The sequence below is a fragment of the Perca flavescens genome, chromosome 8 (genome assembly GCF_004354835.1).
Source record: "Perca flavescens isolate YP-PL-M2 chromosome 8, PFLA_1.0, whole genome shotgun sequence".
Lineage (NCBI taxonomy): Eukaryota > Metazoa > Chordata > Actinopteri > Perciformes > Percidae > Perca > Perca flavescens.
In genome coordinates this window covers 27,750,031-27,770,031 of record NC_041338.1, presented here as the reverse complement: position 1 = coordinate 27,770,031, position 20,001 = coordinate 27,750,031, and the positions used below count along the sequence as shown (strand labels likewise).

General features: G+C 43.2%; 1 protein-coding gene across 1 annotated transcript in view; it reads left to right on the top strand.

The window, feature by feature from the left end:
• znf469 (zinc finger protein 469) overlaps positions 1-14,640 on the top strand; it is a 43,807-nt gene extending 29,167 nt beyond the window's left edge. Inside the window, exon 2 of the mRNA XM_028585071.1 lies at positions 1,524-14,640. Within this exon, the coding sequence (XP_028440872.1) occupies positions 1,711-13,521 (11,811 nt within the window). The 5' untranslated portion in view covers positions 1,524-1,710 and the 3' untranslated portion in view covers positions 13,522-14,640. The remainder of the gene's footprint in view (positions 1-1,523) is intronic.
• The last annotated feature ends 5,361 nt before the right edge of the window (positions 14,641-20,001 follow it).

Sequence of the window (20,001 nt, the reverse complement as noted above, 5' to 3'; positions counted from 1 at the left end):
CAAAAAGCTAGCTGGGAAAGGGTAAAACCCCTGACTCAGGCATTTAGGATGGAAACATCTGTTGCTGAACTTAAAATTACCCTAAGAGGGCTGATCAACAAAATCTTGATAGAGCTTGATAAGGACTGCATTTTGGTGAACATATTTACTGCATCTTTGCAGAAGGAATTTAAACTCAAACACATTTGTGTCTTCAGCTTAATAACAGGACATTGAAATGATGTATCATTTATTTTGTACACTAATTTAAGATGCCAGAATTATCAGTCCATTGCACTGTAATGTGGACAAATGCCTTTAAAATTGTGCGCATACTAAAAGTATATGGTACAGAGAAGCAATGCATCCTAGGTGTGTGATCACCACCTGATGGAGAGGCCCAATACAAAGCTCACATGTGCCACATTCAAACACCAATACTGGAATGTAACTGTACAGTTTTTAGCCCTCCTTCTAAGAAAACCATAAGAACCACACTAACACTGTTGGGAATGTGTCTTGCTCATGGACGCTTCAGCAGTGTGCATGTTCCATATCCTCTGGCTCAATGTTGGCCTCTCCAACCTCTAGCCCACCCCCAACATTTTGGGCTTTGGTAATAGCCAGTGGAAATAGACAAGAAGGTGGGATGGAAGTTTGGTTACCAGGCCTAGAAATTACATTTTGGTGCTAACTCCAAGTTTTATCTGGTCTGACCTCAAACGAAGTAGAAGCAGTGGAGGGCCAAAGTAAACTGGGACCTGAGAAGCCATGTCTGGGATGCCTGAGGAAAGGCAACAAACGTCAGTGTGCCCGCAGTTCTCACTGTCTAATGGCTGACTGACTAATCCCTGATATTCCTCCATGATCTAAACCTACAGCCCTCTAGAACACTGTGGCATTGTCGTGTCCCTGCTCTGAAGGAGTCTGTGATTAATTTACTCTCAATGCTTTTTGGATCCATGTACTGTATTTTTCTCATCCTCAGTACTGTAGTGAGCTTCATCATTTCAAGACCAAACTGTTACACTGGTTTCTTTGTATGAGTGTTTATGTAGAGGATTTTGACTGTGATACTTGCACAGCCATCAATCCACTGTTGTAAAGCAGGAATCCATCATTTAGATGAAATTGTATTTACTTGTTTGAAATGTCTTTGTTTGTTGTCAGGAATAAAGAATGTAAGTGTTAGTAGTATCTCCAAGACTTGGAGTATGAGTTTGGCAGTATTTTCTGACATTCCCTATTGATTACACTGGTTCTTTGTGCAGTGACAGCACCATGGTGAAATGCTGCACCAGTGCTCTCTGCTGGCAGAAACTAGGAATATTTTAATTGCACTAAATCTCATACTTGGACTAAAGAATGCATGTTTTTGTGGTATTTAAAAGATACATACATCTTTTATGATTATGGTGTTTAATGATTTGCTTACATGTTTGAATAGTATTGCCAGATTTGATTTAAAAAAAATAGCATGATATAATTACAATTAAACAGTAAAAGCTTGACATCTGATCCTCTCTGTTCTCTTCTCCTTCCAGGTCTACTTTGCTCTGGTGCCAGATCAGCCGTTCACAATGGAAGTAAAGAGATGAGCCTGCAGCGAGCAGCCCTCTCCGTGCAGTTCCTGCCACTGGATGTTTACTGATTCATACCACCCAGAAGACGGTGCCCCTGTCTCCCAGATCACTTCTGGGGACCAGGCCTTCACAGCACGCATTGTGCACCATGGCAGGAGAGACTCAGCGAATGCATGCTGTCAAAGAGCTGGCCGCTGAGTCCAAACTGCAGGATGAAGGGACAGCGCTGGAACAGCAGAGTGACAAAACCACAAAGGAGTCTCCAGAGCACTTTTCAAGCACAGGCACTGAGGCCAGAGCCAGCAGCAGAGGGGCCAAAGTTGAAAAACTAGAGAAGGGAAGGGACTGTCCTCAGCAGCGTGAGGCTGTCATTCGGCCACAGCAGACAGGGAAGATTGACTTTAGCTCACTGCAGAACCGGTCAAAATTTGCCACTGACAGGACTTGGTCAAGTGGCAAAGGCAGCCCCCAGTCCCCGAGTGGAAAGGGCCGCAGCCGAGAGAAGGGGAAGCGGTCAGGGAAGACGGAGCGCGCCAACCCACAGCAGCTGTACAGACTTAGCATCACAAATCCACGCTCCAACCCCACCATTGGTATTGCCTACCCACAGCAGAAGGTTGCACCACCCAAGAAGTTGGAGACCAGTCGTGGCCCAGTCTCGGGCAGCTACAGATTCCACGTTCCTAGTATACCAGAGAGAGAGGCCGAACTACAGCAAGAAGAGCTCAACTATAGCCGCTGCTTCCAGGAGGCCTCCTCTAACCTTACCTCTCCAAGCTATACCTCACAGGCACTGGGTTCCTCAAGTGGAACGTTACCCCACCCACATCCATCCCTGTCACAGCAGCAGCAGCCTGCCTCAATGGAGAACAACAGCACACAGCCCGGCAGCCAGCTGATCCTGGCTGACTTTCAGCTGAGTGGCTCTAATGTATGGCAGTCTCCTGAAAGGACTTTTAATGGTGCTAACTATGGGGTGTCATCACAAAAATCCACTGCCCTTACAGAAGCTAATAAGACAAGTGCCTTTGTGCCTGGTCCATTTCAGTATGGATATCATTTTCTGGAGGAATCAACCTCGGACTCATTTCCCTGTGAACAGAACCCCCAATCCCAAGACTTTACAGACTCCTCGCTAGGTTCTGTTCATGTGACCCACAACTCGTTTTCCTTTACACCTGGAGAAGGGCAAAACATTGCTCAGAACAGCACTCAATCCAGTAATGAACAGCAGCATGAGGATAGAAGCTCTTATCCTCTACCCCCGCAGTCACAGTTTATTCAAGGGGTAACGTCCTCCATCCAATGTCCTAGGAATCTGAGTGAGGACTCAGCCAGTAGTGACAGCTCTGGCTCCAGCTCACAGCAGTCAGAGCAAGGAAAGACTGTCCTGCCTGAGAGCACAGACACTATTGCACAGGCAGACAGTAGGGATGCAGCCATCAACCCGGGGAGTAAGAGGAACTGTCACCCCAAAGACACAGCTGCAAACCAAAGAACGCTCATTCAAGGAAGTGTGCACCATGCAAGAAATATTTCAGGTCCAGGCTCCCAAATGCACTTTCCCAGCAAAACCTTTAACAACCCTCCAGTCAGTAACATTCACACAGGCTCCATACCTTTTGATAAAAACATCAATAATAAGGTTCTAAATAGGTTACCGCACTCATGGGATGGGCCTAATAAGACATATTCACCAGCTGATCAAAACACAATTCAGTATACTGATATGAATGACAAGTTTCAGTTTCAGAACCAACCAGCCCTTGATCAAAGGCCAAATTCATCTAAAAATAGCAGAATGACCTGGCAGCAGATACGGCCAACCTCTGCCATACCAAACCAAAACAGAATTGAGTTGTCTAGGCAAATAAGCAATCAAAAATTGGCTTACATGGTTTCCCCTTCTGACTGGAAGGATGAAAGTAAATCACATAAACACAGCTCCCTAAAAAACCCTAGCTCATTTCAGAACAGCAGAACCAGTGAGGGGTTTTCAAACCAAAGACAGGAGACTGTAAAACATAGCAGTAATACAGTCTCTACTTTTAAAGTAGAGATGAGCCATGCACAAGTATGTGAATCCAAAAATAAAGCGGTATATTTTGGACTCAACCAGTCTCTTTCAGCAGCATCAAGAAACTACAGCTATCCTCCATTACAGGTCCCACCTATGGGACTTATAATGGTGTCGCCTTATGAATCTCCTTTGCCCTCACCAGTTCACAACCCTGCATCCAGTAGTACCTGCTCTTCCCTCTCCCCAGCATCCACCAGTCCTGTGAACATCAGTTCAGAGGACAGTCAAATGTCAAAGTCAGCACCCCCTCACCCGTTTTATCACCAGCCCCAAGCCAAGACACAGTTACCTTCAGATCACCTGAGCTCTCACCCACATCAGTTTCATTCTGATGCTCCACGAAACCTTCCTTACGCGCCTGACAGAGCCAAAGATGACATGATGAGCTACCTGCAAAACAACACACATCCAAAGACTACTATGGATGGAAACAAAGGTTACATGGACAGTTTTGGGGTGGAGCATCACCAGCCACCACCACCGTACTCTGCACATCAGCTGTTGGCGACCTCATTAGCCGCAGCAAATCTTGACCAGTTAGATGTGCTTCTGACATGCAAGCAATGTGATCAGAATTTCCACAACCTGGCTTCATTTCTAGGCCATAAGCAATACTGTGCTCAGCATACGTTTGCACAAAATGACCTCAAAGACATATCAAAGATGGAGGACAGCAGAAAGTTTCATGCAGAACCAGCAAAAGCAGTGTCATCTGTGTCGAGTGTTTCGATGTCAAGGTGCCCATCTGACCTCCACCTATCTCTGTTGGGCCTCAATAAAAATGGAGAACTGATATGTGATAGTGAAACAAAAGGAGACAAGGATGATCCAATGAAACTCAACTTGTTCTCTGGTCCTGGTAACCTTCCCGTCCCTCTCCCTGAGCTTGAAATTGAGGATGCCAAATTAGACAGCCTAATCACAGAAGCCTTGAATGGACTGGGATATCAGTCAGACAACGCAGAGATAGACAGTAGCTTTATCGATGCGTTTGCTGATGATGACCTCACCACTGTCAAAGCAACATCAAACAAACAATGCCTGAAAACCAAAGAATCCGTGGTCTTTGAGAGCAAAAATAAACAAGCGGGAGAGGATGACAGGTCTTTCACACAGGGAAAGTATTTTTATGACTCTGATGTTGAGAACCCTGAGACAGATAAACAGTACACAGAAAGCAAACTTGAGAAAATATCTCTGAATTTGGAACAGGATGAGAAAATTAACATAAAAAAAGAAGTCTCTCATAAAAATTCAAGAATTGGCTCGAGGGAGAAGACAAGGGAACCAGACAACAAAGTGAAAGAAGCAAAAAAACTGTGCAAGAGTGAGGATGAATACACAAGTACACAAAGGTTTCTCTTATCAAGCAAGTTTTCTGAGCGCTGTGGTGTTAAAAGCTTTCAGGACAGCTCTGCACTTCGAGGGTCAACGCCCTCACATGCCTCGACATCTCCAACCTCAAGAACTGCAGTGAAAGAGAGCAAGAGGAAAAGCACTGGAGGGGGCACCTGGAGCAAAGAACTTATTCACAAAATAGTTCAACAGAAAAATAAGCTCCATAAGCTCCATGTTAAAGGTACTAAAAACCTCCAGTTTTCTTTAGTGATGGAGAGACTGACTCCCACTGTACAGAACCCTGCATTTGGAGAATATGACTATGTCTCGGACTCAGATGATGAATGTGAGCCTGTTAAGATAGCAAGCCAAGGCCGGCTGAATCAAAGCAGCCGGTGTAAATACACGTACACCAAAGAGTGCAAATGGCGAGCAAGAAGTGAGAGGGACCAGGCAGCATGGCGACATGAGTCGAAGGAGTGTTTTGAGGTGAAAAAAAGTGAGGATGTTTCTCTCTCGCCTGAGAAGCATGGTTCTCACCAGAGACTCAGGAGGAGGGGTAGCAGGTCATCCACAAGCAGTGAACTCAGCACATCTGTGAGCGTTTCAAGCGATAGTATCAACAGCCCCAAAAGCACTGACCGCACTGACTCAGACTGTGAGAAGAAGACAGACATCAAAAAGAAAGAGTCTCCAGAGCAGAAAACCTATGAAAGGTCCTCCCTGCAAAAGTTATGTAAAGACTCCAGCACACTAGCACTGACATTCACTAAATCTGTCAAGAAGTATAATACCGACAAAGCTGTTCTGGCCGATAACAAAGACAGTACAGAAGATCCAAAGAAGAATCATTCAAATTCAGAGATTGCTGATTCAGAGTCATCTTCGCAAAAAGCAAAAGACACACTCAAAAACTCTCACAGTCAAAAATCAAGAGAGAAGCTGGTGTCTCCCAGAAAAGAAACTGGCACAACAGTCACTTCAGACAGAAACACTCTTCAGAGAACAGATTTTCTGTGCCCCAAAGAAGAACCAACACAGCGTTTCAGTACAGATAGCAAGCCACTACAGTTTGATTCAAACTCTCCCACCATTAACAAAGAAACTGATTTCCAAGTTGACAGAAACACAAAGGGCAAACGGAGCAAGGGGCCCCAAGCCACACAGCCAGAGCTATCAGACAGTGACAGTGCCTGCATAGTGAAAGAGGCTATTTCTTTAGTCAATGACCTAGACGCCCACAAGCCTGCATCTCTTTGCACCTCTTTGATGGATGAGGTATGCCTATCTCCAACTGAAAGCCAAGGCCCTTTGATGCAAAAAGATACGCTCCACCTCATGCCCTACCCCCTGGATCAGGAACAGGGGCTCTTGAAATCCCCACTTTCATTTGACACGTCATCAATGTTCGGGGATCTCACAGGATTTGACAGTGGGCTCTACTCAGATATGCCAATTCAAAAAGACAGTTTCCATTCAATAGAGAACACAGCTGATAAAAAGGAAGAGTTTGTGTCGTCCTTCTCTCCCTTTCTGGAACAAAGAGACTGGAACCTTATAGTTAGCCCCGTACTACCAGATGAGATATCTCAGTACAAAGGCAGCTCTGAGAAATCAAATGAAAAGAAACCAGATTACAATCACGTTCCTTTGTCTGTGCCACAAAAAATAATCGACTACAGTTCAAATCTCAACAGCTGCGCATCAGAGGATGAACTAGAGATAAAAAGAATAGTGAATGAACTTGAAAACCAGCTGCAGACAACTAAGTTGGAAATCCCATCTTTACTAGCTCAGGATGTTCCCAAGCAGCTAAAAATGAGCAAATTTTCACCTTTACGTCTGAGTGATGAGTCAGAGAGTGGAGACACTGGTCTGAATATGAGGTGCCCTGTGCAAACCATCGATGTACCCTCAGAGCCTTTTACTGAACCATGGTCCAGTCCATTCCAGTTTGAGCTAATAGGTGGACACCACAGTCCCCACACTCCAATTCACAATGAACCAGGAGCACTTGAACATTTCACTGAAAAAGAGAATGATGCGCCAAGTTTTATCACCACAGCCTCACATATTGAACACCCACAGCTCCACCATGACCAGAAATCAGTGGAAAGAAACGCTGAAAAAGAGACTCCAGTTAAAACAAAGGAAGAGATTTTAGAACAGAAAAGATATGCAGAAAATCTCATGAAAAGCCTGGAGGTCATTTCAGACTCTATATTCAAAAAAGAACCTATTATATCAGAACACAAGGAGCCAAATGTTAGCTCTCTCACAAGTCAACAACATCAAGACAGTGAATGTCAGGCAAGTGATGCAGTTGCGAGAGAAGATCACAGCGAAAAGGAAGCAATTACCGGGAAGGAGAATATATTATCACCTCCAAATATCAATGAGCAGAAGAACGATATTGAATTCATTCTGAATGAGTCACAGTCATGTCTCTGTAACAGCACTGACCCCACACTCAATGGAAACCAGCCAATTTCATCACAGCCAAGTGAGCCTACAGAAAACAATGATAGCAAGGCGGAGACAAAAGTCACATTTGATATCACCAAGAGTAGTTCCAGCGGGAACAGTAATGCAGCAGACAATGTGAATCAGTTATTTAAAGACAGTAGTGATGGTCCAGAACATTCGACCACAGACGGCTATGAGAAAGCAGAGGCAGTGACGGGAATCACTGGTCAACCTGTCAGCCATCTTTTAACACCAGCTCCACCTGACCACGATCTAGACTATGGTGAGAAAATCCAGGGTGCGATTAAAACAACAGTGGAAGAACAATCCACTGATAACCATGAGAATGCTGGAGACATTAGTTTGTCACATGCTGATGAATTAAAAGTGGAGTGCTCAGACAGGGTAAACAAGGAAACAACAGCAGAACAAGATCCCTTGATTGCACTATCTCCATCTCAAAACTGCAGCCCTGCGAAGACTTACAGCGCAAGTCCAACAACTGATCTGTCGCTGGAGATATTCACCACAGACACGCCCTGCAGTCCAATACTGGTGGAAACCAATACAGAGAGCATTAGTCATTGCTCACCCTTCCCAGACACCCAGTCCATAGAGGGACAAAGTAGACTGTTGATTCTTTCACAGTCTGATGGAATTATTGACAGTGATTCCTGCAAGGTTACACCATTTAATGACTCGTTAAAATCTGACACCCGTCTTACCTTTCAGAAACAAGAAGAGATTTTAAATGTGCAGGACATCAAAGAACACCTTCCCATTGATTTCATGGCAAGTCATCAAAACTCACCATGCAGAGAAGAGGTGGAAGAAAGTCACTGTCTTTTTCTACACACTGCCCCACCAACCAGTCCTCTTTTATCAACCTCTCATCAAACGCCCTTGCAGAAATGGAACGTGGAAGAGGATCCATGTCAGTCAGAAAGCAAATGTAGTGACATGTCTGTTGAACAAGGCTCAATTGAAAATAAGCAATCCCCCATAAACAAAGAAGAAAACGGCAACGTCAAAGAGGCTTCAAACAGTGGCAAACAACTGGACACCACAGCCGAGATGGAGTATTCTTTGATAAGCCCACCTCCCCTGGATTTGGGGATCATAGAGTGTAAAATCCCCAGCTCTGAAACCACCATTCCCTCTCCACTTCCTGTGACCACCTCAGCAGAACCGCATCAAGTGTCAGATGGCCTTGAAAAGAGAGATCCGATGTATGATATCAAGCTCAGCCCTCTCAATTATGACAGCATCTCAGACAAACCTCCACAACTGAATCAATATGACTACATACCAATCTCCCCTGCCAGTAAACCTGAAGAGAATCCAGACGTCAAGCAGAGTCCCAGAGATGACTGTGGACCATGTGACCTGAGCGTTAACCCTGCACTGATTTTTAACAAAACTGAAATAGACACAGTGGTATCACGGAACTCAGATCCTGCAGCTAAACTGAATTTATCAGATGACCCACTGGTCCTCCAGCAGAGTATGAAATTCACATGTTTTTCGTTGGACCTTCCACCTGAAATCAAAAGCAAAGATTCCTCAGCTGGTAATGTAAAAACAGACTCAGGGGTTTGCCATGATCCAGTTGGACCTGTTGAGCATTTGCATATTCCTTCTGACCTTCTGAGAAAAGAGAAATCAGAGAATGTAGATTCTCCCGAGGCTTCTGCTGAGGACAGTACACTTATCCGAAAAGACATTTCAGATGGTCCGCCCACTCATAAGCTCCTCGTCATCTGTGAAAATGAACAAAAGCCTCTTCCACCAGAACCATCAGAGAAGCAACCAATGACAGAGACTGGCCAGTGTTCAACGTCGCATCCAGCACACAAAGAAATAGCACACAAAAAGACACAGAGCAATGCTCCACAGGGGAAAGTGCTCTGTGAAATCTGCCTCATGTGTTTCAGGACTGTGCCTGGATTAAAGAGACATAAGGCCATGAAACATTTGGCCAGAAGTGAAAAACACATTAGCCCGCAGAGCACAACATCGAGCCATCAGGGCACTATGCTTATTTATGAAGCATCACAAACTACAGAGAAAGAACATAAAGATGATTCACAGACCTGTTACCCAACAAAAATAGATGGGCTGCCTGAGACAAGTAGCACTCTCATATCTAAAGCAGCAGAGACTGAGTCAGTCCTGGAGGAAATGGTAACTGAGACAAATGCAGTGGGCCATCAAAACCCTCTGCTGCCAACAAAAGCAAAGAAGAACAACAAAGCTAGAAAGCACAAAAACATTGAGGTAAACATGAAGTCCGACCTTTTCTCTGATGAGCTTCTGAATATAATAAAAACAGACATACTTCAAGCTATAACTCCTGAATTCAAAAAATGTGGACTACAAGAGCTCCGCAGATCTCCAGCCGACCAGGTGAAAATCAATGACAGAACTGTTACAGAGAAATCCCCTCACCCTATTACTTCAAACTCTGGCTTTGGCAATACATCCCAATCTCCAACAAAAGAGACAAATAATGAAACTGTGGAGCTAAATCAAATCACTGATGCGGAAGAAATTAAATGTGCAAGCATGACAGAGATGGCAAATGGGGAAGTATGTTCAGACAATAATGTGGAAAATGCTACATCTGTAGACAAGGATACAATCAGAGAATATGAGGAGCCCAGTAAGACGATGTGCATTATGGAAGAGATGTGTGAACAGAAAGGATCAGAAGAGAGCATTGCCCAAGAGATTCTTAAAAAAGTGGCAGCCGTTGAGATGCAGTGTGAGAAAAACTGTGGCCTCTCAGACGAGGCACATCCTCTCTCCTGTTTGAATTGTACCCCTCTCAGTCCTGCCGGCATAAGTCCCGAACTGAAGGCCTTGCTTGACGACGACACCACATTCTCACAGCTGTTCCCCAGAGATGAGGAGGCAAAAAGGAAAAAGTGCCCAAGGGTGTACAGCAAAAGAAACAAAAGACAGAAGCAATCGCCCGATTCAAACGTGACTCAGGACTACCCTCCTTCAGAAACCTTCATGCTGAGTAAAGATCAGTACATGAAAGACCAAGCAGAGCAGACTTTCACTGACAATCAAACTAACTGCTGTGAATATGAGACAATATCTATCGATGATGCCATAATGTTGAATATGTGCCACAACAGTACATTAAAGACTGATGTCAAGGAGTTATCAGATGTTAACCAAAGTAATCAGCAGGATGTTCATGAGAATGTTAAAGAGTTTGGAAAGAGCCCCTTCAGTCCACTTGAGAGCACTGTTGATAAATCTACAATTGAATGGAATGGCTCCAGGGACTTCAGTGGCTTGGATGCTGGCTCAATGGTGACCTCTGACCCCAGCACCTGTAAGGCAGAAGAGCTAATTGCACACAGCCCTCTTCCCCTGCCCTCTGCCCCCCACACTGTAGAGCCATGTGTCATAAAGAGTGCCCAAACCTTCCACAGCATTGACATCCAAAACATCAATACAACATTTCAACTTCCTGAGATTCAGTTCTTTGACTCTAAAGATATCTCAGTGATTCCTCCTATTGCAACTGCTGATGTGGAGAACAGAGATGATGAAAAGTCCAAGAAAGTGACGGAGCGGCGCGGCAGGAAACGGCAAGATGGTGGAATAAAGGTCAAAGACAAGCAGTACAAGTGCAAAGTGTGCTTCACGTGGTTCCTCACCCTGGGCGAGCTAAACTTTCACAAGCTCTCCCACAACCCCTCTCCACCTCCAACCTGCTACATGTGTGTACAGCGTAAGTTCAGCTCCAGGGAGCAACTGAGAGACCATCTGAGGGAGAAACATGCCAAGAATAAAACTGGTATCTGGACCTGTGGAATGTGCTTGAAGGAGATATCAGATGTGTGGATGTACAATGAACATTTACGAGAGCATGCCACTCAGTTTGCCCGCAGGGGTCAGACTCAAGGCTCCATGTTAGGCATTCCAGGCTGCTTCATGCAGGAGACAGCCGTGAAGAACTTTATCACCTCAATCATGCAGCACCGCCCCAGCAAAGCTAACAGAGAATCCAGCAAAGCCACTAAAGAACAGGAAAAAGCTGTTGCTGCAGACAGTGCCGTGGGAGAGGGGAAAATCTCTGAAGGGGCTGAGCCAAAAGTTCACAAAAGTAAAAGCAGCAGTGGAGCAAATGGCAAGCAGAGCGCATTAACCCCACTTGAGGTCCTCCACAAAACAGAGACACCTAAAAGTGTGGAGATGCATCCCAACTGCAAAGATCCCTCAAGAGACTGCCACCACTGTGGAAAACAATTCCCCAAACCATTTAAACTGCAGAGACATTTAGTGGTTCACAATTTGGAAAAGATTTTCCTGTGTCACAAATGCCCCGTCTCTTATCAGGAAGCCCAGGAGCTCAAAGGCCATCTGAAGAGAGCACATGAGGAGGTGGATGAGCTGGATTCAAAACACACCACCCTCTACACCTGTGAGCTCTGTGCTGATGTCATGCACGTGATTAAAAAATCCTTCATCTGCAGCACATGTAACTACACCTTCTCTAAGAAGGAGCAGTTTGATCGTCACATGGAAAAGCACCTGTCAGGGGGGAACAAAATTTTCAAATTTCGAGGTGTTCTCAGACCTGTCAAAGTATCTGCGTCCAAAGAAGATGAATGTGATTTGCCCGCGAGTAAGAAGAGGAGAATTCTCTCCGACAGTCTGCAAGAAAACAGCTCGGACAGCGGCATCGCCAGCGTAAGCTCAATGCACTTAAATCAAAACTCTGAGTCTTCAAAACCCTCTGTGTCCACAGCCGACGACTCCACACAGACCACCGCAAATGAATACCACAGTGACACAAACAATACAAATGTGAAGACTGAGGACATTGTTGAGGACTACTCTGAACTACTTGTAGAGCAGGATAAATGTATTTATAGGGGATCTTCGGAGTCTGCTACACCCAAGAAAGAGGTACTTGATCATACCACCTCACCTCTTCTTGATAAAGAGAATAATGGAAAATCAATTACTGAACCATGTGACGTGAAAGAGGAGAATGAGTCAGTCTGCATTAGAGCAGAGACAGCCTCATGGCCAGCGCCTAAAGAGAGTAGTAGTGCAGGAGGGGAGGAGCCTCTCAAGCCTGAGGAAGCCTCTGCTGGAGGTGACACAGCTGAGGCTGAAAAAAGAACAGATTCACCTCCACCTAGTGAGGAGTCTTTTGTCAGCTTAAGAGAAAATCCAATCATTTCAAAGACACCTGAGTCAAAGCATGAATTAGCTGCTGATGTAACGGACCAACCGAGGGATAATGAGCAGTGGCATCACGTGTTGAAAGCTCCCAATAATGACAGCAAACAGCTGGCTGTATCTCAAGATGCTGAGCAGGAAGGCAGCATTCAGATGAAAGACAAAGTTGCCACGGCCAAAATAACTGACAACACTAAAAATGACACTACAGCTAGCAGCACGAAGGCTACAGAGTCCACACCAGTCCTCCACTCCAAGGTTTCCCTCAACGCTTCAGCCTCAAATGAGGACAAAGAATCCATGAGACCACAGAAGAAGAGGAAAGATATGAAATCCCCCCACAGCCTGCAAAGGGTTTCCTCTCCAGCCACACAAGAGAACTTTGGTGTTGACTCTCGAGCAAAAAAGAAATTTCGCCCCAGCAAGTGTGCAAATCCCTCTGTGCAAAGGAAATCAGATGGACCCAACGACTACCCTGTGCTGTCCTCAGTGCGGGACGACGTTGTTAGCAACAAAATTGTTTCCAAGTGCAAGACTTCAAACTTGGGTTTGCAGTCAAAAAGAAGTTTGCTTGACAGCTGTACACAAAAGAAAGCTGAGATTGTGACTCCTCTTAACGGGGATTACAAAGCCAAAAAGGGACCTCTGGGGCGGCCTTTGCATCACCCTATTTCTAAAGTGTCTTCAGTTCCCATGAACAATACTTTGAATAAATGTAGGCCAAAGATGGGGGTTAGGTCAATGGAGAGCCATTCCTACAGGACAGCAGAGTCCCAGAACCACCTCCTAAGCCAGCTGTTTGGCCAAAAACTCACTAGCTTTAAGATTCCTTTAAGAAAGGACACATCAGAATCTATTAACTGAGTGGGACGTGAGGGATCTGTGAATAAGAGACTGTAAATTTCACAGTTATAAATGTTTAAGACAATTCATTATGGTGAATGAGATTGCACAGCTGTTTTCTGTGAAATGCTATCTTAAAATACTTACGTAGTCACTTTATGTCTTCTTTGTACATGTGTTTTTTATTACACAAATGTGAGGACAAATGGCAGATATGAATTTTGGGTCAAAAATGAATATGCTAGTTGGGAAAATCATTGAACTTTTGTTCTGCTTTTCCTTTGTTGGATATTATCTGTTTCAGAGATTATATTTACATTTAACTAAAGGAAAGAAAAAAAAGAATACTTGAAAATACAGTAACATATTTTCTTCTAAGAAGTGCATGTTCTTTTTGCATTTATTCTTATAAGTTTAAGTCTTTCTGCAAAAGGACCAAATGACATCATAACTGACCTGGACTATTGTCTGTGCACCTTTCCTACATGCTTCCAACATATTCATTATGTTTTATTTTTGAACTTTACTGTACTGCATTGACATTCACCATATTAGCCTTCTGTATAAACATTACCTGGTGCTACATTGTGTTTTATTGTAATGTGAATGCCAATGTCCTCAGAAGGGAACCTGAGCTCTGTAGCAGTTACAGTACATTCATCGGACTATGTTTCACTGATTCTCTGTAGTTTATTAAAAATACTGTGTAAAGCATCCAAGTACTTCATATGTAGGCTGTTTGAACACAAAATTAGGAAAGCTTCCATTGTATAAACTCAGGTGCATACAAGGGCATCACAGTCCCAAGACCTGTATTCGGAGTTCTTCCCATGCACTGATAATAACACACAAATCACAAACTCAATCATCTGTGTTTGTAACTCCAACTGTTTAATTATTAATAGTATTTACTACTACAACAAAGGTGCTTTGTCTTGTTTATACTGTATGTATCTTACATTGTACAATATTGTAGGTAGATTGTTTTTTTGGTGTAATGCTTCATGACAAAGTTTTATTTTAATAATGTGCAAAAGAAGAGTGAGATGAAAGGGAAATCCAGTGCCTCTTGCAAGTTGTAAAGTGGTTCACTAAGTGCCTCTTTTATAGATGGTTATTAAAGAAATGTTTTGGTCTCTCCTTGCTGTTTTCTTCATTTTTTCATGACAAATGTTCCAACTTCTATCCCTGCGGACTGCAGCTGTCATCACATGCATCAAACACTGTAAGCAGTGGAAGCTGTTTGTGCCTTGAGGCTAAAACAGGTGCACACTCAACAACGTCTGAATTCATTTTGTTTTTTTTGTCATCAGGTCAGCACATCAATGAGTTCACTCATCATCTGAAAGAGGAGCGTAAATGTAGCTTTACTACAGGGAAATATTCAACAGAAGTCACATTTATCCACCCGTACGTTAGTCTCCACGCGCTGGCGGCGAGGAGCTCTTGCTTCTGTCATGTTGCTCTCTTGCCACGTGTAAAATGGCTTCTATTCCTACATGAACATTTTTCATCATCACATAGGAATAAAAAGCCATAGTACACAGTGGCATACATGTAGAAACACACAGGGAGGAGCAATGCTCTCACACCAGCCACTGAGTTATGATGAAATCTGAGGAAAAAGGGCTGTAAGAAAAGAGGGGAGGATTGGGAAAGAAAGAAAAGTTATTGAAGCTTAAGCTTTTCGCTATTGTGTGTAAAATAGAACACTTTATCTTGGTAGTTAACTGTGGACTGACTGAAATTAAGATTTGTACAAAAAGACTAATCAACAGGCTGAAACCCATCAGTCCATGTGTTGCTTATGAACACATTCTTACCCATGGAACTGTGGCATTTTTTCCCCTCCAAAACATATATATATCTGTAATGCATTATTAACACTTATACTTACATACATTTTAAGTAGCCATAAGACATTAGGATGGCTTTTTCCATAATATGTCACAAGGTCATAATCACGCTACCAATATTTCATGAAAGTTTATGAAGTGATATGCACATATTGGTGAGTTCTGTAAAAATAATGAACGTGTTGTTTCTGACACCATCTTGAGAGAACATGGCAGACATTCAGAGGAAGTGTGGAGAAAACAGAACCACAGTGTTGTTGTTGTTGAAATAACTTCTCTAATTAATTTAGTGGGAGTACTGGTTTGGCAGCATCCACAGCGACGATATTTGACTGTCAATGTGAATCATGGAGCTGAATCTCTGTCCACTTCTCTATTCCACTCCAGTCAGTGTATCAATGTTTCTCCAGCAGGACAGAATTCAAAATCATGAAGGTGTGCTATCTGATGCGTAACATCTTTTGTTACAGTACATTAAAGGCCATGAACAGCACGTTAAAGATGTAAATCCACCCTCAGTTTCCGAGGAGACGAAGAGCTGTCATGAGGGCATTTTGCCAAGCTAATAACTCTTCTTCCGTTCTAATTTGTTTACAGAAATATCCTTCAGAAATATCTTTTATATATACATCAGATACGGCACTTTATAATAACCATCACTAATAAATGGTAATTTAATAGTTAAGTAAACTTAAGTTGATAGTTATTATTTTACTGTTAATAACCGCTGAAATTATAATTAATACTTTTTACTATTTTTACAGTAGTAATGCTTGTTGCACACTTAACATATATAGGTATTTGTTAATGATTTGTAAACCTTTAAGAAATCATTTGTAAACCATCAATAATTATTTGGATGGCTATTATAAAGTTAATGGTTAATAAATACTCTGCAAAGCATCTATGAACATTATTTAGATAGCTATTATCAATGCATAAATAATCATCTCTTTCATAGATCACCAAAAAAAGATTGAATGTGGCCAAATTAATGTTACTTGATATTTTCTAAACCACATATTAATCATTAACTACATATTATTATAATAAGTAGTTGCAACTTTATAATAGCCTTCCAAATACCTTTTAACTATCAATGTACCATTTATTAATGATGGATATTTTAAAGCATTTCTTTTAACATTTAAGATATGGTCTTCATAGACAGAAATATTGTTTCATGATCTACCAATCCCTTTTTTGACATAAACATATTTTATATGCCTAAATATTACCCTGCCTGTCAGTCTACCACAGTACATTAGTAAACATTGGGGAAGAGGTACTTAATAATCACAGTTGTGAATATTAAATATCTAATTAAATATTCAATTAGACAGAGGATGCATGGTTGATTCGCCAAGGTGAGATTGAATTCACGGCAGGAATCTTGGCCAGTCAGGGATTCATTTTGCGAGCTGTGATGCCTGGAACCAAGGAAAAAATCCTGCACTCTGCTGTTGCTAATAGCATCACTATTTTATTATTTAAAGAAAACTAACTTTTCGATCCCTCCGGATCTTCATCGCGAGTTGTGACACCTGACAGCTGAATGATTGATGACTTAAGTGACGTTTGAGCCATCCAGACATGTAAATGAAATACCTGTGATTAAGATGACAAACGGAACAATCGTAATAGAAGCCAAATAGCAGTGAAACATGTTTTTTTATGCATTTTAAATTTTGCCGGTTAAATGTTTCCTTTGCGCTGGTAATATATTACAAAAATGATGGCTCAGGTTTTATCCTTAAATGTACCTGGACTTTACCTGATCCTCTTTGGTTGGCTCGGTCTCGCTGCATCTGTGAATCTACTCCAGGTCCCCCGGTCAGCGGCTGTGTGTAGATTAAAACAAATTATAGCAGAGATCTCAGTATGTTTTGTCACAGTTCAGCACAGAATGTGTCACAGAGTGTGAGTGGGAGCCCCACGCACGCTACTGTCAGGCATAGTTTTATCATCTGATCTCTGAGGAAATTCTCCAGAGGCACAGTCACACAGCAGCGTGACATGAACGTTTTGCACTTTGAAGTAGAGTGACATTATCAGTAAGTATGGTCTTGAAATAGCAATGATTCTCTCTCTTTCTTCCCTCCGTCTATTTTCTATTTTCCTTGGCCACCACCCTCATTCTCCTACTCTTCCTTTTCTCCTGCTTTTCTTCGCTCTCCATCAATTTCCTACTCAGCGACTCACCTCCTCTTCCCATTTTTGCTTCTGCCTCTCCCCATTATCTTCTATCACCTTTTCTCCCTGCTTCCTGAGTTGTTCACCTCACCCCATTTCTTCCCACTCTCCATTTTCCTTATTCCATCCCTCCCTGTTGCCCTCTCACCTTTCCAGCCACACTCCTATCTTGTTTGTTCTCCGTTTCTATCTCCCCTCACCCTTTGCTCCCTCCCCCCTCGCTGTGGAGCGTGCTGTAGGCTGCTTCTCAGGGAGGTCGGCAGATCAGGAGCAGATAGAGATGGGCTGCTGGTCAGCGTTAATGACACACAGGCTGAGGTGCCACTGAGGTCGCCTCTGTTGGGAATGTGAGGTTTCAGCCATTACAGAGAAAGATAAATAAATAGATGGATGGGGAGGGATTTGTTGCATGAAGGGGGAGGAATGATTGAGCATCCCTCTCTGCACACACAGGGGGGAGATTGTGATGAATCTCCACTGGGATGATAACTGAAATCATTTGTGTTCGACAGTGAGAATGTGTATGAATAATTAAATATAAACATGTTCCCCCGGTGTGAGCAAAGAGGACAAAGAAATCTTTGAAATCAAGACATCAAACCAATTTTGCCTACAAACACTGCCTAGCCCTTTGAAATCCTCAAAAAGGAGCACTGGCAATAAGAAAACTACACAGGTAAACCACACACTCCCACAAGACTGGCACCTGAAATGGGTGTCAAAGGAACTGGGGCAGTAAATGAATTACTAAGTAAATGAGCAGATGAAAAAATAAATTATAGTGAGGACAAGGCTATGGAAGATGAAACATTAAAGTAAAGTCAAGCACCCTTTGGATTTCCTAATTAATGGCCTCTCAGCAGGAAGTTGCGGTCCCTTACTGCCAACGGAGCCCTTATCTACTCAACCATTTGTCATTCCAGCCGGCACCAGAGAGGGAACAGGCTGTACGCAACAGCTAAAAGTACCTGTTTGATGTTCCAGGTTTACAGAAATAAATGGGGTTGCTGTGTAGGGGCTATGCAAACAAATGAAAGCCTGTTGGTGTGTGTCTGCAGTGACTGGAACACTGCACCTAACAGCAGGTGTCTTCAGAGCGGCCTCTGGCCTCGCGAATGATGCATCGCCTGTTTCAAAAGAACGTTCATTACACACACTTAGCTAGATTGTTTGTAAGTATACTTTTCTAATTATATATGAGGTACCCAAAAATACATTCGCTTTATACCTCTTTTATGCAAATCCTTTCCACTTCTCTACGCTGTTGGAGCGAAATCCTTTCTTTCAGTGACAGACTGCAGAGAAAAAAATCAGCAGGTAAAAAGTCTTATCTCTTGGTGGCAAATTGCTCTTCCTGGCGTGACATTTTGAAATCGATCAAACTGCAATCATGCGTATGAGAATTTCATATTGCGCATAGACCAACATAAAGTACAAATGACCCTTTACATACAGTATAAAGCTGGACCTGCCTGCCCCCCCCCATCCCCCTCTTCACCCCTCCTTTTTACTTCTCTGCTAAGCTTCATTCTCTCCCCTCCTTCACATTGTGCTCCCTCAGCTTCTCCTCCCGCTGTCTCTGTGGTTATCACAGAGAATCTGAAGGATCTGCCCTGACATTTGATGTGGCACAAAATTGGATTTTACAGTGTGATTCTCTCCGCAAGCCCCTTGTGGAGTGTAATCCACGCTGTGACTAATTGAGTGGCATGCCAACAGCCTGAGTGTGTAAATGGATGGCTGCTGGTGAAATGTGTCTGTGACCTGCTCCTTTTTTTGTCTGATGGCCTGTGAGTTCATTAGACGGAGAAGGCAAAGGACACAAACACACACACACACACACACGCACACGCACACGCACACGCACACGCACACGCACACGCACACGCACACACACACACACTGTCTGTGCAGGATTCTCCAATACAAAGACACATTTTATCCTTTGTCAATGTCATCTCTTGTTATTGCCTATTGAATGTGACCCTGCATGCGCTGGTGTCTGACTACCTGTGACATTCATAACAAATCTGAGCAACAAAAAAATACATTTTTCTCGCGCATCTTTCTAACACAGAGCAAATCCTATAGACTGGCTGAACTTGTGTGACGCAAAACATGAATTACCACGTTTGACAATGACATTAAGCCCTTGTAAAGAAGAAAAATCTGGTACAGATGTTACAGGATGACTCACCACAGCCATGTCACCTGTCTGACCAACAGTATCCCAGAAGGCATTGCTTTACCCTAGCAAGTCCCTTTTGCTGACAACGGAAGAGCTTTATAACAATAACACCACAGACAAAAAAGCTTTTTTTCCCCGTGTTGATAGGTTATCTTGGCACAAAATCCCTATACCCTAAATTCAAATCTCTGTCATGCCCTCTGCTCTGGGGACCAAGAATCTGATTTGGATTTGAATAATTGAAGCTGTTTCCTCCCCAGAGGA